The sequence below is a fragment of the Oncorhynchus masou genome, chromosome 18 (assembly GCF_036934945.1).
Source record: "Oncorhynchus masou masou isolate Uvic2021 chromosome 18, UVic_Omas_1.1, whole genome shotgun sequence".
Lineage (NCBI taxonomy): Eukaryota > Metazoa > Chordata > Actinopteri > Salmoniformes > Salmonidae > Oncorhynchus > Oncorhynchus masou.
The window spans coordinates 19394143-19416642 of NC_088229.1; the positions used below are offsets into that span (position 1 = coordinate 19394143).

General features: G+C 44.1%; 1 protein-coding gene across 1 annotated transcript in view; it reads right to left on the minus strand.

Moving 5' to 3' along the window:
• The window catches only part of LOC135504148 (plexin-A2-like), a 467742-nt gene that overhangs the window by 79977 nt on the left and 365265 nt on the right, over positions 1 to 22500 (minus strand). The window contains exons 14-17 of the mRNA XM_064922474.1: positions 22365 to 22482; positions 18779 to 18915; positions 17665 to 17832; positions 13481 to 13574 (exon numbers count right to left, since the gene is read on the minus strand). Of these exons, the coding sequence (XP_064778546.1) occupies positions 13481 to 13574; positions 17665 to 17832; positions 18779 to 18915; positions 22365 to 22482 (517 nt within the window). The remainder of the gene's footprint in view (positions 1 to 13480; positions 13575 to 17664; positions 17833 to 18778; positions 18916 to 22364; positions 22483 to 22500) is intronic.

A 22500-nucleotide genomic window follows, 5' to 3' on the forward strand; every position in this document is an offset into this window, starting at 1 on the left:
CTGGCATAGCTAAGTGCTTAAGGCTGATAATATGCAAATCAAGCACAGCCAGCAGCATATCACCCTGCATACCACTGCTGGTTTGCCTCTGATGTTAAGCAGGGTTGGTCCCTGGATGATAGACCAGATGCTGCTGGAAATGGTGTTGGGGGGACAGTAGGGGGCACTCTTCGCTCTGGTTTAAGGAGATTGCAATGAAGGGGACATTGCCCTGTATAGGTTGCTGTCTTTCGTATGGGTGTCCTGACTCTCTGTGGTCATTAAAAATCCCATTGCACTTATTGTAAGAGTAGGAGTGTTAACCCTGGTGTCAATGCTAAATTCCCAACCTGTCCCCATTCATTCATATCAACCTCCTCATTCCTAATTGGCCTATATCACTCCACACCTCTACAGCTGATGTGTGATGAGCATTCTGCCACAAGCATGGTCACCATGCATCACCCAGGTGGGTGCAACACATTGGTGGTGATTGAGGTGAGTTTCTCCTACTAAAGTAAGTACAGCAGCTGTTAGAAACATGCTATATACTGTACATCCATCCAATGAAGTATTATTACTTTCAGAGACAGTACGTCTCCAGTAGCTCTGAGGGAGCCTCAAGCTAAGACATGTAAGAGGTCAGGGGGGCATGAGGGGATATCCCCCAATCACTTGGTCATATATCCAATCTGGCAGGTTGAGGTGAAGTCATGGCTTCTTGAATGATATTAATTTCCATCTGTATGCCCAGGAGCAGATATTTTCCATCTGTATGCCCAGGAGCAGATACAGTGCCTTGCGAAAGTATTCGGCCCCCTTGAACTTTGCGACCTTTTGCCACATTTCAGGCTTCAAACATAAAGATATAAAACTGTATTTTTTTGTGAAGAATCAACAACAAGTGGGACACAATCAAGAAGTGGAACGACATTTATTGGATATTTCAAACTTTTTTAACAAATCAAAAACTGAAAATTGGGCGTGCAAAATTATTCAGCCCCTTTACTTTCAGTGCAGCAAACTCTCTCCAGAAGTTCAGTGAGGATCTCTGAATGATCCAATGTTGACCTAAATGACTAATGATGATAAATACAATCCACCTGTATGTAATCAAGTCTCCGTATAAATGCACCTGCACTGTGATAGTCTCAGAGGTCCGTTAAAAGTGCAGAGAGCATCATGAAGAACAAGGAACACACCAGGCAGGTCCGAGATACTGTTGTGAAGAAGTTTAAAGCCGGATTTGGATACAAAAATATTTCCCAAGCTTTAAACATCCCAAGGAGCACTGTGCAAGCAATAATACTGAAATGGAAGGAGTATCAGACCACTGCAAATCTACCAAGAACTGGCCGTCCCTCTAAACTTTCAGCTAATACAAGGAGAAGACTGTTCAGAGATGCAGCCAAGAGGCCCATGATCACTCTGGATGAACTGCAGATATCTAAAGCTGAGGTGGGAGACTCTTTCCATAGGACAACAATCAGTCGTATATTGCACAAATCTGGCCTTTATGGAAGAGTGGCAAGAAGAAAGTAATTTCTTAAAGATATCCATAAAAAGTGTCGTTTAAAGTTTGCCACAAGCCACAGATGAAACAGATGAAACCAAATTGAACTTTTTGGCAACAATGCAAAATGTTATGTATGGCGTAAAAGCAACACAGCTCATCACCCTGAACACACGATACCCACTGTCAAACATGGTGGTGGCAGCATCATGGTTTGGGCCTGCTTTTCTTCAGCAGGGACAGGGAAGATGGTTAAAATTGATGGGAAGATGGATGGAGCCAAATACAGGACCATTCTGGAAGAAAACCTGATGGAGTCTGCAAAAGACCTGAGACTGGGACGGAGATTTGTCTTCAGCTGTAATCGCAGCAAAAGGTGGCGCTACAAAGTATTAACTTAAGGGGGCTGAATAATTTTGCACGCCCAATTTTCAGTTTTTGTTTTGTTAAAAAAGTTTGAAATATCCAATAAATGTCGTTCCACTTCATGATTGTGTCCCACTTGTTGTTGATTCTTCACAAAAAAATACAGTTTTATATCTTTATGTTTGAAGCCTGAAATGTGGCAAAAGGTTGCAAAGTTCAAAGTTCAAGGGTTCCATCTGTATGCCCAGGAGCAGATATTTTCCATCTGTAAGGCACTGTATGTTCCATCTGTATGCCCAGGAGCAGACATTTTCCATCTGTATGCCCAGGAGCAGATATTTTCCATCTGTATGCCCAGGAGCAGACATTTTCCATCTGTATGCCCAGGAGCAGACATTTTCCATTTTCCAGCACTACGAACAGTAGAGGAACACAATAGATTACTGTGCTGCACTCCTGCTGCTGCCGGAGCCTCTCTCACTCTTTCTCTCACTCTCAGGAGAAACTTAATTAGAGCCAAATGTCTTCAAAGCTCTGTAGCGCCAGCAGAGTACCACACCTCTTACCTGTTGTCCTATGCTCTAGTTTAGAGCAGTGCTCGTTCAGATAGGGAAGGTTAAGCCTGATACAGAGGCTATTTATTTTGGGCTATTTCCTGTGTACATTTGGTAAATCTACTTGTATATTTTGTATGCTATGACGCTTTCACCATTGGATCACCAAGACCCGCAAATAAATCTTCACTCTGATGAAGTCAACCTGCCTTCTGCTGATTTCATGCCCTTATCACTATTTTACAATTACATACGCTAATCAAAATATTTTGTAGACAATATAATGAAAAGGGCTGTCTGGTAGCCTCAATAAATAGACAAAGATTTGTAGTTACATGTATAGATTTTTTATACTTGACTTAAACTTGTGACTGGACTCCACTTGACTTGCTCTTACAATGCATGACTTGGACTTGACTCGAGTCTTGACCCATTCTACTTGGAACTCAACTTGAGACTCGGACCTTGTGATTGCTTGTGAATAATAGTGGCTTGCTCCCACCTCTAGTGTACAGAGTGAGAATTGTCTTAGTTACCACAGAGTACAAGAGTATTTCCATTCTTCCCCATGCAGGAAGGAATCGTAGGATGCATTATTAAGTGGCTAGCTGTATGGTAACTTAGTCTTTGGGCTGGTCCTGCTGGAGGCCCGTAGAGGACTGGGTTGGGTTCAGCAGGAAGTCGGCTCTGCTACTGGGTTAAACGAAACACAGTTCCCACATTACAGCTGCCGCCATGTGTGCAGCTGCAGCTGGACTCGATGTCTGTATAATAACCCACATTACAAGGTCTCAACACTCCCTCTACTCCCAGAGAGTAGTGACATTGTACATCTACAGTCTAAGTTTGAATGTCAGAGAGAGAGAGAGAGAGGGGGGGGGAGAGAGGGAAGGAGAGAGAGAGGAGAGAGAGAGAGAGAGGGGGTGGAGGAGAGAGAGAGAGAGAGAGAGGGAAGGAGAGAGAGAAAGGGAAGGAGAGAGAGAGAGAGACACACACATTAGCTCTGCTGACACATTTTCTCCAAGAATCTTCTACAGTAATCCTATTATATATTACAGAGAAAGCTTAGAATAGATGACAGTTATAGAACAAATACTGAAAAACCTCATGTATACACCGTTCTTGTCGTGTGCTATTATTATCAAAAGCTGCTTGTGAATGTATTTACTTATTAACTTAAAACATTCTGGCCAATAAGTCCCTTATTAACTGCAAATAAACACTAATTCACTGTCATAGTTTTGAGCAAATAAGCTTTTTTATAGCTACGAATACACTTGATTTCTCTCACACATTGAGACAATAAAAAGCAAAAGTTCCATGTTGCTGTAGTCTCCATGTTTTAACAGTGGTGTGTTACAGAGAGGCACAGACGCCACCACAGCATCCCACTCTGCCTGTCTGTCTTTGTCTTGGTTGGAACACAACGGAACAGCAATGCATTTGCAAGTCAACTGCAGTACAGTATGGCTCCCACTACCATCTGTTCAGAGCTGGGCTAGATAGCTGGAAGGATGCTGCATGTTTTCAACACACTCCTTCAATACTCTGTGTGTTTGGGGCGGTGAGAAATCATGTCTCCCTCTCCCTAAATCCTGTCTTCTGAGAAAGGCTGTGTCAGGGTAGTGAAGCGGGAAATACTGGCTATGTCAGAGTAGTGAAGCGGGAAATACTGGCTATGTCAGGGTAGTGAAGGGGGAAATACTGGCTATGTCAGAGTAGTGAAGGGGGAAATACTGGCTATGTCAGAGTAGTGAAGGGAGAAATACTGGCTATGTCAGGGTAGTGAAGGGAGAAATACTGGCTATGTCAGAGTAGTGAAGCGGGAAATACTGGCTATGTCAGAGTAGTGAAGGGGGAAATACTGGCTATGTCAGAGTAGTGAAGGGAGAAATACTGGCTATGTCAGGGTAGTGAAGGGAGAAATACTGGCTATGTCAGGGTAGTGAAGGGGGAAATACTGGCTATGTCAGCGTAGTGAAGGGGGAAATACTGGCTGTGTCAGAGAAGTGAAGGAAGAAATACTGGCTATGTCAGGGTAGTGAAGGGGGAAATACTGGCTATGTCAGGGTAGTGAAGGGGGAAACACTGGCTATGTCAGGGTAGTGAAGGGAGAAATACTGGCTATGTCAGGGTAGTGAAGGGAGAAATACTGGCTATGTCAGGGTAGTGAAGGGAGAAATACTGGCTATGTCAGGGTAGTGAAGGGGGAAACACTGGCTATGTCAGGGTAGTGAAGGGAGAAATACTGGCTATGTCAGGGTAGTGAAGGGAGAAATACTGGCTATGTCAGGGTAGTGAAGGGAGAAATACTGGCTATGTCAGGGTAGTGAAGGGGGAAACACTGGCTATGTCAGGGTAGTGAAGGGAGAAATACTGGCTATGTCAGGGTAGTGAAGGGGAAAATACTGGCTATGTCAGGGTGAAGGGAGAAATACTGGCTAGTCAGAAAGGAGAAATACTGGCTATGTCAGGGTAGTGAAGGAGAAATACTGGCTATGTCAGGGTAGTGAAGGGAGAAATACTGGCTATGTCAGGGTAGTGAAGGGGGAAATACTGGCTATGTCAGGGTAGTGAAGGGAGAAATACTGGCTATGTCAGGGTAGTGAAGGGAGAAATACTGGCTATGTCAGAGTAGTGAAGGGAGAAATACTGGCTATGTCAGGGTAGTGAAGGGAGAAATACTGGCTATGTCAGGGTAGTGAAGGGAGAAATACTGGCTATGTCAGGGTAGTGAAGGGGGAAATACTGGCTATGTCAGGGTAGTGAAGGGGAAATACTGGCTATGTCAGGGTAGTGAAGGGGAAATACTGGCTATGTCAGGGTAGTGAAAGGAGAAATACTGGCTATGTCAGGGTAGTGAAGGGAGAAATACTGGCTATGTCAGGGTAGTGAAGGGAGAAATACTGGCTATGTCAGGGTAGTGAAGGGGGAAATACTGGCTATGTCAGGGTAGTGAAGGGAGAAATACTGGCTATGTCAGGGTAGTGAAGGGGGAAATACTGGCTATGTCAGGGTAGTGAATGGGGAAATACTGGCTATGTCAGGAAAGGTAAGGATACTGGCTATGTCAGGGTAGTGAAGGGGAAATACTGGCTATGTCAGGGTAGTGAAGGGGAAATACTGGCTATGTCAGGGTAGTGAAGGGGAAATACTGCCTATGTCAGGGTAGTGAAGGGAGAAATACTGGCTATGTCAGGGTAGTGAAGGGAGAAATACTGGCTATGTCAGGGTAGTGAAGGGGGAAATACTGGCTATGTCAGGGTAGTGAAGGGGGAAATACTGGCTATGTCAGGGTAGTGAAGGGGGAAATACTGGCTATGTCAGGGTAGTGAAGGGAGAAATACTGGCTATGTCAGGGTAGTGAAGGGGAAATACAGCCTATGTCAGGGTAGTGAAGGGGGAGAAGGGACTGGCTATGTCAGGGTAGTGAAGGGAGAAATACTGGCTATGTCAGGGTAGTGAAGGGGAAATACTGGCTATGTCAGGGTAGTGAAGGGAGAAATACTGGCTATGTCAGGGTAGTGAAGGGGGAAAATACTGGCTATGTCAGGGTAGTGAAGGGAGAAATACTGGCTATGTCAGGGTAGTGAAGGGAGAAATACTGGCTATGTCAGAGTAGTGAAGGGGAAATACTGGCTATGTCAGGGTAGTGAAGGGGGAAATACTGGCTATGTCAGGGTAGTGAAGGGAGAAATACTGGCTATGTCAGGGTAGTGAAGGGAGAAATACTGGCTATGTCAGGGTAGTGAAGGGAGAAATACTGGCTATGTCAGGGTAGTGAAGGGGGAAATACTGGCTATGTCAGGGTAGTGAAGGGGAAATACTGGCTATGTCAGGGTAGTGAAGGGAGTGAAATACTGGCTATGTCAGGGTAGTGAAGGGGGAAATACTGGCTATGTCAGGGTAGTGAAGGGAGAAATACTGGCTATGTCAGGGTAGTGAAGGGAGAAATACTGGCTATGTCAGGGTAGTGAAGGGGGAAATACTGGCTATGTCAGGGTAGTGAAGGGGGAAATACTGGCTATGTCAGGGTAGTGAAGGGGAAATAATGGCTATGTCAGGGTAGTGAAGGGAGAAATACTGGCTATGTCAGGGTAGTGAAGGGGAAATACTGGCTATGTCAGGGTAGTGAAGGGGGAAATACTGGCTATGTCAGGGTAGTGAAGGGGGAAATATTGGCTATGTCAGGGTAGTGAAGGGGAAATACTGGCTATGTCAGGGTAGTGACGGGAGAAATACTGGCTATGTCAGGGTAGTGAAGGGGGAAATACTGGCTATGTCAGGGTAGTGAAGGGGGAAATACTGGCTATGTCAGGGTAGTGAAGGGAGAAATACTGGCTATGTCAGGGTAGTGAAGGAGAAATACTGGCTATGTCAGGGTAGTGAAGGGGGAAATACTGGCTATGTCAGGGTAGTGAAGGGGGAAATACTGGCTATGTCAGGGTAGTGAAGGGGGAAATACTGGCTATGTCAGGGTAGTGAAGGGGGAAATACTGGCTATGTCAAGGTAGTGAAGGGTGAAATACTGGCTATGTCAGGGTTGTGAAGGGGGAAATACAGCCTATGTCAGGGTAGTGAAGGGAGAAATACTGGCTATGTCAGGGTAGTGAAGGGAGAAATACTGGCTATGTCAAGGTAGTGAAGGGAGAAATACTGGCTATGTCAGAGTAGTGAAGAAAAACAGCATAGGTTTTATATGGGTAGTGATGAGGGAAATGGTGTATCTGAGTCCCAAGATGTGCAGCCATATCATGCTGTCAATCATCTCAGGGCTCGTATAGGCTACTATGACGGAGCAGAGAATAATTATCTTGCCACCCACAATCTTAGAAAAGCCTCAGGTATTCTACTCCAACCAGACTAGTACGCATTTAAATTAATTATGAAACATTTATTTTCAGCAAATATTGTTCCTTAGCTATCAGTCCAATCAGTCCTATCAGTCCTTAGTATTGATTCCTTTCATCATCCAGTATACAGTTGCTCTCGGGCAACAGCTATGAAATCATTTGAATCTTGCCTCCTGACAGGCACTGGATGGGGATGGAGTAGTACGTTGTACAGCAGCTGTGACGTTCACAGTCTAGACCATCTGGTTGAATTCATTAGCAGGATCTATTGTAGTCTGCAGCAGCCCACTCAGCCCAGGCACACTGCGCCAGGTCTCTGACTTGGAGAGAGGGAGGCAGTAGAGGAAATGGGCTTCAGGGGTCATGAGTACAAGAGAGGAGACTGCTCTGTTAGGTCAAGGGTCAAAGATTATGTGAGCAATATTCTGGCCAATGACTGATATTAGTAGCTGATATCAATCCTAACCCACATCCATTTCCTTCCATGTTCTGTTTGTTTCCACCAGCTGTTCATTCTGACAATATGGCTCTGATATTAGTTGTATGGATGGATGGCTGGAGAGTTGAGAGAGGAGGGGATGGATGGTGCAGACATAGTGGATGAGGAGAAAATAACCTGACAAGAATGGAAGACGTAGGAGCTGAGAGGTTATTAACCAAGCCTTTATCATGATGTAATGGAGAGGGAGCAGGATGTATCTATAGTGGAGTCACCATATATTCCTTCATTCTATCTGAGTGTTCATTATACACTGAGTGGACAAAACATTAGGAACACCGTCCTAATATTGAGTTGCACTCCCTTTTGCCCTCACAACAGCCTCAATTCGTCAGGGCATGGAAAGCGTTCCACAAGGATGCTGGCCCATGTTGACTCCAATGTTTTCCACAGTTGTGTCAATCTGGCTGGATGTCCTTTGGGTGGTGGACCATTCTTGATACACACACAAAAATGTTGAATCCTTCCTGGATACGAAGCAGCCGATTGATCGGCCCCATCCACGATTGGAGCTCTGACCCCTCCCTCTCGTCAGGGGAAACAGCTGTTTTCATTTACCAACTCCTTCTCCGGCCAGATAAAAGCCAGTGTTCCTTTATCAGGAGAGAGAGCTTCTGTGATGTCCTGTGTTGGTTGTTGCTCAGTTTGGTTGAAAGTATTTTTGTAGCTGCTATTTCTGAGTTATGTGTGCGCCAAAAGGAGTCAGTGTTTTAGATTAGTGAAATTGTTCACTGGAAGTTAGTAATCATTCTTTTTCATTTGTTCCCAGGGGAGGAAGGGGAAGGCATCTTGGGAGTGCTTAAGCAAGAGGCCTGCGGGCATACATAACCTGTAGTATTTACTGTCTATGCACGCTAGTTAAGACCTGGGCGGACCACCCCCTGTATTATGGTTAGGGTGCCAGGAGGTGCTAAAAGGGTAGGTAGGTAGAGGGTAGGTAGGTAGGTAGGTAGGTAGGTAGAGGGTGGGTAGGTAGGTAGGTTGGTAGGTAGGTAGAGGGTAGGTAGGTAGAGGGTGGGTAGGTAGGTAGAGGGTGGGTAGGTAGGTAGGTAGGTAGGTGGGTAGGTAGGTAGAGGGTGGGTAGGTAGGTAGAGGGTGGGTAGGTAGGTAGGTATAAGTCGCTTGGGGTATGTCTCTATCAGTTTTGCACATCGAGAGACTGAAATTTTTTCCCATTCCTCCTTGCAAAACAGCTCGAGCTCAGTGAGGTTGGATGGAGAGCATTTGTGAACAGCAGTTTTCAGTTCTTTCCACAGATTCTCGATTGGATTCAGGTCTGGACTTTGACTTGGCCATTCTAACACCTGGATATGTTTATTTTTGAACCATTCCATTGTAGATTTTGCTTCATGTTTTGGACCATTGTCTTGTTGGAAGACAAATCTCCGTCCCAGTCTCAGGTCTTTTGGAGACTCCATCAGGTTTTCTTCCAGAATGATCCTGTATTTGGCTCCATACATCTTCCCATCAATTTTAACCATCTTCCCTGTCCCTGCTGAAGAAAAGCAGCCCCAAACCATGATGCTGCCACCACCATGTTTGACAGTGGGTATGGTGTGTTCAGGGTGATGAGCTGTGTTGCTTTTACGCCAAACATAACGTTTTGCATTGTTGCCAAAAAGTTCAATTTTGGTTTCATCTGACCAGAGCACCTTCTTCCACATGTTTGGTGTGTCTCCCAGGTGGCTTGTGGCAAACTTTAAAGAACACTTTTTATGGATATCTTTAAGAAATGGCTTTCTTCTTGCCACTCTTCCATAAAGGCCAGATTTGTGCAATATACGATTGATTGTTGTTCTATGGACAGAGTCTCCCACCTCAGCTGTAGATCTCTGCAGTTCATCCAGAGTGATCATGGGCCTCTTGGCTGCATCTCTGATCAGTCTTCTCCTTGTATGAGCTGAAAGTTTAGAGGGACGGCCAGGTCTTGGTAGATTTGCAGTGGTCTGATACTCCTTCCATTTCAATATTATCGCTTGCACAGTGCTCCTTGGGATGTTTAAAGCTTGGGAAATCTTTTTGTATCCAAATCCGGCTTTAAACTTCTTCACAACAGTATCTCGGACCTGCCTGGTGTGTTCCTTGTTCTTCATGATGCTCTCTGCGCTTTTAACGGACCTCTGAGACTATCACAGTGCAGGTGCATTTATACGGCGACTTGATTACACACAGGTGGATTGTATTTATCATCATTAGTCATTTAGGTCAACATTGGATCATTCAGAGATCCTCACTGAACTTCTGGAGAGAGTTTGCTGCACTGAAAGTAAAGGGGCTGAATAATTTTGCACGCCCAATTTTTCCGTTTTTGATTTGTTAAAAAAGTTTGAAATATCCAATAAATGTCGTTCCACTTCATGATTGTGTCCCACTTGTTGTTGATTCTTCACAAAAAAATACAGTTTTATATCTTTATGTTTGAAGCCTGACATGTGGCAAAAGTTCGCAAAGTTCAAGGGGGCCGAATACTTTCGCAAGGCACTGTATGTAGATAAAGGGTAGGTAGGTAGGTAGGTAGGTAAGAGGGTAGGTAGAGGGTAGGCAGGTAGGTAGAGGGTAGGTAGGTAGGTAGGTAGGTAGGTAGAGGTTAGGCAGGTGGGTAGGCAGGTGGGTAGGCAGGTGGGTAGGCAGGTGGGTAGGTAGGTAGGTAGGTAGGTAGGTAGGTAGAGGTTAGGCAGGTGGGTAGGCAGGTGGGTAGGTAGGTAGAGGGTAGGCAGGTGGGTAGGTCGAGGGTAGGCAGGTAGGTAGGTAGGGGTAGGTAGGTAGGTAGGTAGAGGTTAGGCAGGTGGGTAGGCAGGTGGGTAGGTAGGTAGAGGGTAGGCAGGTGGGTACGCGGATGGGTAGGTAGGTAGAGGGTAGGTAGAGGGTAGGCAGGTAGGTAGGTAGGTAATGTAGGTAGGTAGGTAGGTAGGTAGGTAGGTAGGTAGGTAGGTAGAGGGTAGGCAGGTAAGGTAGGAGAGGGGTCTAACTTTACTTTCTTTGCTTTGGTTCCGTCCAGACCCTTCTCCCCACCTTACTGTGTTAAAGAAATAAATTCCCTGTAAACGGTAATATTCTCTGCCTCTGTCACCCTTACCTGCACCTACAATCACATACCTCTTTCACTCCATTTCCTAGGAGGACAAAGTTCTAAAGAGAGCTGTCTGATTGCATAAGTACTGTAGGTGCTATACTGCTCTATAGACCTACTGATGTATATGTCTCTCTTTTAATCACATCAAATTGCTGCTGATCGTTTCCACTTCTGACAGTCAAGGTGCGTCCCAAATGGCACCCTATTCGCCTATATAGTGCACTACTTTTGACTAGGACCCATAGTCGTGCACTTTGGGAAGCAGGCACTACTCTATCAATTTCATTATGACATCACATCAGACATCTTAATGGGCCAGAATGTGGCAGGGGAAATTCTTTAAGAGAAGATAGGAGAAAATTAGGTTCTATGAGAGGAAAAATACACCTTTAGCTTTAATCAGAGCCAATGATTAATGTTTCAGTTGTGAACCGGTGACAGGTATAGAGCGTGTCACGAAAAACAGTGTCTCCCTTTCTGGGCCTTCTTCTTTGTGAAGAAACTTGTGCAGGTGAGAAGGGGGAGGGAGGGAGATTGAGAGGCAATTTAGTGGGAGGCAGATGACACTTTGAAGGCTGACTTGACAGGCCCGCTCTGGGCTGGGCCCTGATTGCACGGCTGCCGCGGCGCTGTTTGCCTTTCTCCTGTGACAAAGACGAGAGGAAGGGATGAAGAGATCCATAATTGTAACCTAGGCAGTTAATAAAAATTCACACAGCGGCTTCTTCTCTTCTCCTCCTTCTGGAGCAAGGAAATCAAAGAGGAGCCGAGTGTCTGTGAGAGGCACTCTGTATGTGTGTGTGGCGAAGTGAGACTGCACTTTAAAGGAGAATGCCGCTGAGCGTTCAAAGCTTTCTGCTTTCACCTGAGTGACACAGCAGACAGCACCCACACACAAGTCAAATCCTATTTCAGCTCAGAGGCTTACAAGAATTCTTACTGATCTGATCCAGTTCTTTTCGTGTGAATAAAGCAGTGAGTCTGTCTTTCATTAGATCCAAAATGACTGTGTTTCTTCTGGGTTTCTTCATATAAAAGGGTCTTATGGAGAAACTGTCCATACATGAAGACATGTAGTAGAACAAAAGCCTAGGGAAGGGTTTGCAAACTGGCGGCCCGTGGGCTGAATTTGGCACGCAGGTGATTTTATTTGGTACAACAAGTTTCATGACCAACAATATATATATATATATTCTTTTTTGTTACTGTTGGACATAAAATACTGTAAAAACACCAGCAAATCAGCTCCAAGTGATTTACAATATTACTAAGTGTTCCTACACATAATAGAGATACATGTGATCATATACAAATGTAAGCAAGGTTTAAAATGATTGTTTTAGTCAAATATTATATGTTTGTGCTTCTTGCAGTCAAGAAAAAATGTAGTTGAAGGTCCCTGGCCTAGAGCACAGTTCTGATGTTGGGTACTGAAGCAATCTTGAAGAAATGAGACCATTATAAAGATACTTGAACGTGGTGATGTGTTGTGTGTGTATGCATGTATCATTTCTGTGACTGTACAGTATGCATCTGCCTAAAGTTTGTGCTGTGTTTGAGTTTGTCCTATGAATGTCTTTATGATACGCTGCATTTCCTGGCATGAAGCACTTGTTCCACAATACCTGTTTTCCCTCCCTCCCTCTACTCTGCCCTCCCCACCTTCACCCTGACCACCCACCCGACCGCAGCGTTGGAAAAATACCATTCCCTTAATTAAACATGTACCCAGAGGACTAGAGCATAAATGCAATTTGTAATGATTCTCCCGCCTGCCCGGCCTTGATCATACAGAGAGGGGGTCTTTATGCTGAACAAAGCCTTCTGACAGCACTTCATCTTCCATTAGAACCCACTAGGAACAGAACAGCCCCCGGTCTTCCCCAGCCTTCCAAACCCACCACCATCCAACCCTTCCCATGCCCTCCAACCCTCTCACCCCTGCCCGCCAGCCCCCCACGCTCCTACCCTCAAACCCACCACCATCCAACCCTTCCCATGCCCTCCAACCCTCTCACCCCTGCCCGCCAGCCCCCACGCCCGCCTCCTACCCTCAAACCCACCACCATCCAACCCTTCCCATGCCCTCCAACCCTCTCACCCCTGCCCGCCAGCCCCCCACGCTCCTACCCTCAAACCCACCAGCCATCCAACCCTTCCCATGCCCTCCAACCCTCTCACCCCTGCCCGCCAGCCCCCCACGCTCCTACCCTCAAACCCACCAGCCATCCACCCTCCAACCTGCTCCTACACTCCAGATTTACAGAAAAGTGTCTGAGGTAATTCACATTCAGGCTGAAGTCTCAAACCATAACAACAAGGCTAAGCAGGTTAGAGCGGGACTGTATGGAGCTGAGGCCCTGACAGACTGGAGCCTGATTGTGTTAAAACTCTAATTAAATACTGCATGGGAACCCCTCTCCATCTGCTCCATTAAGAGACTAGCTGGAGCATCAAGGGAGATTTGAAATATGGTTAGTGGGGAGGTTGGGGGTGAGCAAGACAAGCATTTGAATGACTCAATCATCCTCCACATCATCTATATGAGTGTGTGTGTGTGTGTGTGTGTGTGTGTGTGTGTGTGTGTGTGTGTGTGTGTGTGTGTGTGTGTGTGTGTGTGTGTGTGTGTGTAGTACTACTCACGTTGACAGACTCACGGCCTCCGTACTTGACGCGTATCCTAGGCTCCTGAACCACATCCAGATTAGTTCCTGTCACCATCAGAGGAGTGTGGCCGCTGTTTCACACACACAGAAAAGTTTTACAAACAAACAACACACCGGACTACAACACTTTCTCTCCAAAACGTCCTGCCTGCACAAGCCTTTGTCGAAAGTTTTTACCTCAGATTTAAAAAAAAAAGTGTTTTCAGAAGATAATAGGTTTTTGAGGTAAGTAAAATGATTAAAGAGGATTTTAACTGAACTTAAGTAGATCTGGCAGGCTCAAGTTTGAGGGGGTCGTAGCTACATGGCTCAATGGATAATACACAACACAAACAAGGCCGGCTTGGCTAAAACAAACACAGACAGACAGGAGAGACAGGGCAGGTGCCGGAGCAGGGGCCTTCACTACAGCTGTTTGGCCTGTTATAGGGAATGGGACTGTTATAGTGGTTGCTGAAATACTGAAGTAACACACAGGGGACTGTTACGTGACTGGGCTGGGAGCACTAGATTAGCATCTAGATCAGCATGTAGATTAGCATCTAGATCAGCATCTGGGGATCAGCATCTAGATCAGCATCTGGGGATCAGCATCGAGATCAACATTTAGATCAGCATCTAGATCAGCATCTGGGGATCAGCATCTAGATCAGCATTTAGATCAGGCCTGCTTCTGTCTGTTTCTCAGTGGAGATACTCCACCTCGGCTGCTATCTGCTGCACACTTGGACCCCTCATCATCCCTCTCTTTAATTACAAACTCTGCCTGCGACACTATACCCACAACTATAGACACTCACTACCACAACTATAGACACTCACTACCACAACTATAGACACTCACTACCACAACTATACCCACAACTATAGCTGTGCTACACTCCTCTACCTCCTTTCTCCTGGGCTGAGGCAGGGGGCAGTGCTCTCGTTTCAGAAAAGAAAGAACAAGTTTGACTAAACAAAGCTCCGTCCCACATCTCTTCTCTCTGTCTGTTTCTCAGTGGAGATAGAGACCTATAGACACTCACTACCACAACTATAGACACTCACTACCACAACTATAGATACTCACTACCACAACTATAGACACTCACTACCACAACTATAGACACTCACTACCACAACTATAGACACTCACTACCACAACTATACCCACAACTATAGACACTCACTACCACAACTAGACCTGCTGCTCTCTTCTCTTCCAGATAAACTCCACCTCGGCTGCTATCTGCTGCACACTTGGACCCCTCATCATCCACTCTCTTTAATTACAAACTCTGTCTACCTGGGATATGCTGCAGCAATGCACTACCATTACTAACATAACTCACTAACACAACTATACCCACAACTATAGACACTCACTACCACAACTATAGACACTCACTACCACAACTATACCCACAACTATAGACACTCACTACCACAACTATAGACACTCACTACCACAACTATAGACACTCACTACCACAACTATACCCACAACTATAGACACTCACTCCACAACTATAGACACTCACTACCACAACTATAGACACTCACAACTACCACAACTATAGACACTCACTACCACAACTATAGACACTCACTACCACAACTATAGACACTCACTACCACAACTATAGACACTCACTACCACAACTATAGACACTCACTACAACTATAGACACTCACTACCACAACTATAGACACTCACTACCACAACTATAGACACTCACTACCACAACTATACCACACTATAGACACTCACTATAGACACTATAGACACTCACTACCACAACTATAGACACTCACTACCACAACTATAGACACTCACTACCACAACTATAGACACTCACTACCACAACTATAGACACTCACTACCACAACTATAGACACTCACTACACAACTATACCCACAACTATAGACACTCACTACCACAACTATAGACACTCACTACCACAACTATAGACACTCACTACCACAACTATAGACACTCACTACCACAACTATAGACACTCACTACCACAACTATAGACACTCACTACCACAACTATACCAACAACTATAGACACTCACGACCACAACTATAGACACTCACTACCACAACTATAGACACTCACTACCACAACTATAGACTCACTACCACAACTATAGACACTCACTACCACAACTATAGACACTCACTATAGACACTCACAACAACTATACCCACAACTATAGACACTCACTACCACAACTATAGACACTCACTACCACAACTATAGACACTCACTACCACAACTATAGACACTCACTACCACAACTATAGACACTCACTACCACAACTATAGACACTCACTACCACAACTATAGACACTCACTACCACAACTATAGACACTCACTACCACAACTATAGACACTCACTACCACAACTATAGACACTCACTACCACAACTATAGACACTCACTACCACAACTATAGACACTCACTACCACAACTATACCCACAACTATAGACACTCACTACCACAACTATAGACACTCACTACCACAACTATAGACACTCACTACCACAACTATAGACACTCACTACCACAACTATAGACACTCACTACCACAACTATAGACACTCACTACCACAACTATAGACACTCACTACCACAACTATAGACACTCACTACCACAACTACCACAACAACTATAGACACAACTATAGACACTACCACAACTATAGATACTCACTACCACAACTATAGACACTCACAACTATAGACACTCACTACCACAACTATAGACACTCACTACCACAACTATAGACCACAACTATAGACACTCACTACCACAACTATACCCACAACTATAGACACACTCACCACAACTATAGACACAACTATAGACACTCACTACCACAACTATAGACACTCACTAACACAACTATAGACACTCACTACCACAACTATAGATACTCACTACCACAACTATAGACACTCACGACCACAACTATAGACACTCACTACCACAACTATAGACACTCACTACCACAACTATAGACACTCACTACCACAACTATAGACACTCACTACCACAACTATAGACACTCAACTATAGACACTCACTACCACAACTATAGACACTCACTACAACAACTATAGACACTCACTACCACAACTATAGACACTCACTAACACAACTACACCCACAACTATAGACACTCACTAACACAACTATAGACACTCACTACCACAACTATAGACACTCACTACCACAACTATAGACACTCACTACCACAACTATAGACACTCACTACCACAACTATAGACACTCACTACCACAACTATAGACACTCACTACCACAACTATAGACACTCACTACCACAACTATACCCACAACTATAGACACTCACTACCACAACTATAGACACTCACTACCACAACTATAGACACTCACTACCACAACTATACCCACAACTATAGACACTCACTACCACAACTATAGACACTCACTACCACAACTATAGACACTCACTAACACAACTATAGACACTCACTACCACAACTATAGATACACTCACAACTATAGACACTCACACACTCACTACCACTATACCCACAACTATAGACACTCACGACCACAACTATAGACACTCACTACCACAACTATAGACACTCACTAACACAACTATAGACACTCACTACCACAACTATAGACACTCACTACCACAACTATAGACACTCACTACAACAACTATAGACACTCACTACAACAACTATAGACACTCACTAACACAACTACACCCACAACTATAGACACTCACAAACACAACTATAGACACTCACTACCACAACTATAGACACTCACTACCACAACTATATACACTCACTACCACAACTATAGACACTCACTACCACAACTATAGACACTCACTAACACAACTACACCCACAACTATAGACACTCACTACCACAACTATAGACACTCACTACCACAACTATAGACACTCACTACCACAACTATAGACACTCACTACCACAACTATAGACACTAACACAACTACTGGTATCTACAGCTAATGCTAGAAGAAAAATAACTAATTTTCAGTGTTGCGTTTGATGATGGGGTCTGACTATGAGGGACTGGGGACATGGACAAGTGGTTGTTTACCCTCATGTTTAGGAGAGGTGTTGGGGGTGTTACCTGACGATGCTCCACTCTGGCTCAATGCGCTGGACGGTGGGGTCCTCAATGTAATCGAAGCTCAGGCTCTCCTTGACCTGGGCCCGGTCCACACTCACACTGATCTGGACCGAACCCACCCCAGTCAGGGAGGGAGCAGAGTAACACACGATCTCAGTTACGGTCCGCCTGCAGGGAACACACACGCACGCACACACACGCACACACCGTCAATGTCTGCGTCTCTCCTTTCATCATTCTTTCTCCATCCCATGGATCCCTGCACTACCTGCTCACCCCCTGAAACTAGCTCTGTTCATCAGCCACCCTCCATCCTCCTCTTCTCTCATCCTCTCCTCCCCTCCACGGTCAGAATCACAGTGGAGAACACATGGCTAGTAATTAGGCCAGATCTCATTAAAGCTGCCTTGACTCCTCAACCTTACAGTGTTACAATGAAACCTACTCCTTTCTGTTCCACTGCACCGCTTCAAATAGATATCGGAAAGGAAAGGGAGAGATAGGAGAGGGTGGGAGGGATGGAGAGAGTAGAGCAGGAAAAAAACAGGTAGCGAGAGGAAGGGTAGGAGAGGGAAAGAGAGAACTGAAAAAGTCAGATCTCAGAAAAAGGGTGACTGAAAAAGGAAGGAAAATCCCAGGCTGGACGTCATCAAACCTTATTAAGCTGTACATACATGTATATACTAAAAAAATATATATAAACGGGACATGTAAAGTGTTGGTCCCATGTTTCATGAGCTGAAATAAAAGGTGTCCCAACTTGCTACTACTGGACTGTGATGTGTGGTTGTCTCACCTAGCTATCTTATTAGAAAATAAAATGAGAGCCGCACACTCTAGGAGCTCAGATGCCAGCACCTCGCCTAAATAGGTGTGTGTTCTTTTTCTTCTGGATTCACCTAGCTATCTTAACATGACATGTAAATGTAGGGGGCTCTCACTTAGAAAAAGATCCAACTGGATAAGACAGCAAAAGTTAGATCATTGATATTTATCAGAGAAAGTCATAATTGTTGAAAACATGACAGAAGATATCAGAGGAGAGTATTAACAGCATGTATTAAACTACCACAAATGAACCAGTCTGAGGGGGCGAGGTGGGTCTCCCTCTTACCCGTAGAACTCGCACGTCTGGTTCCCAAAAAGGACGGTGACACTGCTGCCAGCGCCAAGGTTCTCCCCCATGATGGTTACCTTGCTGCCCCCTGACTCAGGCCCTCTGGTGGGGGACAGGCCCTGTACCGACGGCATCTAGAGGAGGGAAGGAGAGAGAGAGCGCGATGGAGAGCGATGAGCGACAAGTGAGAGAGAGAACCATTTCTCTGTCACTGTAATGTATTAATCTGTCACACCTCCTGTCCTTCATACATTATTGTCTACACAGAGCCACAGCAGCAAATAACAGCTTTCAATGGAGGTATGCCCAAACTCTGCACTACGAACCCATGGAAAGCGGAAGCCAAATAAAACCGGGAGCTTTTAATCCCTCCGAGATCCCACTCATCTTGTGTTGTGTTACTGTTCGCCATTGCTGAGTTTGTATCCCACCGAACCATTTAAAAGGTAGTCTGAAAATAACTAGTGTTAACAGGAGCCCGGCCCTGTCTGCCTGCCTGTCATCAGAGAGCACACAGACAGACAGAAAACATCCACACAGACAGCCTGCCAGGCTGGTAACCTAAGACACACTGATAAAACAGAGTACCGACTCTGAGACACACACACACACACACACACACACACACACACACACACACACACACACACACACACACACACACACACTCCATCTCCACTGTTCTTTGTCAGACTGCCTGTCTGTATAGCTTTGTAAAACAGGCGGCCACGTGGGGCCGTGTTTTGTTGTCTACAAAATTGAAGAGAGCTTTTGCTATGTGTGTAATCTTCTTTCACGGTGCTGTGATATTAGGGAATTGCAGGTATAGTACCGCAGTACCCACACACACACAGCGCTGCGATGATGTCAGTACTACCTGAGTGGCAACATGAATTATGGGTGACAAAAGTGTCAGTACACACACACAAACGTCACACACTGTTCCTCGCCCAGTGCTGTACAATATATTGGACAGGCTAAAGCGGTACTCTCTGGAAACAGTGCAAGTAATTACTAGCCGTTGTTAATTGTTAAGGGGTAGCTAATTGGGAGTGTGTGAATGGGAGTGTTGATTATCAGTTAGCTGCAGGCTAGCTTTAGTATGGGTGAGATACAGGTGTGGAGCATAGCTGCTGTCTCCCCATTTATTCTATTATCAACACCTATTATCCATTTATTAACTGCTGATTACCCTGGGAACTTCTGTGGCAATCATTAGGCTATGCAGTATTTCAACAATCACTAGGCTATGCAGTATTTCAACAATCATTAGGCTATGCAGTATTTCAACAATCACTAGGCTATGCAGTATTTCAACAATCACTAGGCTATGCAGTATTTCAACAATCACTAGGCTATGCAGTATTTCAACAATCACTAGGCTATGCAGTATTTCAACAATCATTAGGCTATGCAGTATTTCAACAATCACTAGGCTATGCAGTATTTCAACAATCACTAGGCTATGCAGTATTTCAACAATCACTAGGCTATGCAGTATTTCAACAATCACTAGGCTATGCAGTATTTCAACAATCACTAGGCTATGCAGTATTTCAACAATCACTAGGCTATGCAGTATTTCAACAATCACTAGGCTATGCAGTATTTCAACAATCATTAGGCTATGCAGTATTTCAACAATCACTAGGCTATGCAGTATTTCAACAATCATTAGGCTATGCAGTATTTCAACAATCATTAGGCTATGCAGTATTTCAACAATCACTAGGCTATGCAGTATTTCAACAATCACTAGGCTATGCAGTATTTCAACAATCATAGGCTATGCAGTATTTCAACAATCACTAGGCTATGCAGTATTTCAACAATCACTAGGCTATGCAGTATTTCAACAATCACTAGGCTATGCAGTATTTCAACAATCACTAGGCTATGCAGTATTTCAACAATCATTAGGCTATGCAGTATTTCAACAATCACTAGGCTATGCAGTATTTCAACAATCACTAGGCTATGCATTTCAACAATATTTCAACAATCATTAGGCTATGCAGTATTTCAACAATCACTAGGCTATGCAGTATTTCAACAATCACTAGGCTATGCAGTATTTCAACAATCATTAGGCTATGCAGTATTTCAACAATCAACAATCACTAGGCTATGCAGTATTTCAACAATCACTAGGCTATGCAGTATTTCAACAATCATTAGGCTATGCAGTATTTCAACAATCACTTTCAACAATCACTATGCAGTATTTCAACAATCATTAGGTATTTCAACAATCATGCAGTATTTCAACAATCATTAGGCTATGCAGTATTTCAACAATCACTAGGCTATGCAGTATTTCAACAATCACACTATGCTATTTCAACAATCACTAGTATTTCAACAATCACTAGGCTATGCAGTATTTCAACAATCACTAGGCTATTTCAACAATCACTAGGCTATGTATTTCAACAATCACTAGGCTATGCAGTATTTCAACAATCATTAGGCTATGCAGTATTTCAACAATCACTAGGCTATGCAGTATTTCAACAATCACTAGGCTATGCAGTATTTTCAACAATCACTAGGCTATGCAGTATTTCAACAATCACTAGGCTATGCAGTATTTCAACAATCATTAGGCTATGCAGTATTTCAACAATCATTAGGCTATGCAGTATTTCAACAATCACTAGGCTATGCAGTATTTCAACAATCACTAGGCGATGCAGTATTTCAACAATCACTAGGCTATGCATTATTTCAACAATCAATCATTAGGCTATGCAGTATTTCAACAATCACTAGGCTATGCAGTATTTCAACAATCACTAGGCTATGCAGTATGCAGTATTTCAACAATCACTAGGCTATGCAGTATTTCAACAATCATTAGGCTATGCAGTATTTCAACAATCATTAGGCTATGCAGTATTTCAACAATCATTAGGCTATGCAGTATTTCAACAATTTCAACAATCACTAGGCTATAGGCTATGCAGTATTTCAACAATCACTAGGCTATGCAGTATTTCAACAATCACTAGGCTATGCAGTATTTCAACAATCATTAGGCTATGCAGTATTTCAACAATCACTAGGCTATGCAGTATTTCAACAATCACTAGGCTATGCAGTATTTCAACAATCATTAGGCTATGCAGTATTTCAACAATCACTAGGCTATGCAGTATTTCAACAATCACAAGGCTATGCAGTATTTCAACAATCACTAGGCTATGCAGTATTTCAACAATCACTAAGCTATGCAGTACTTCAACAATCACTAGGGATAAGCAGTATTTCAACAATCACTAGGCTATGCAGTATTTCAACAATCACAAGGCTATGCAGTATTTTCTGGCTTTCAAGATGACAATGGTGATAGACATCAAAGAGAGATAGGAGAACTACTACTACTTCCTCATTCTAAAATGTTTGTGTTCTACTATTGCAGTATTTCAACAATCACTAGGGCAGTGTAGATAAACAATCACAAGGCTCATTTAGCATTTGTGTAGATAAACTAGTACTATGAATCAGAACAACTAGTGTAATACAACTGGAGAGAAAACTATAAAAACACTTAATTACTGACTGATATTGTTTAAAGTCTTACCACGAAGGAGTAGAGCTGGGAAGAGTGAGTCTTGAGCGCAGGTATGCACTCCCCGACACACAGTTGGACTGGTCCAGCTTTGCTGTCTGCTGGGGCAGCATCCATCTCACAGACTATCCTGGAAAACACACAACCT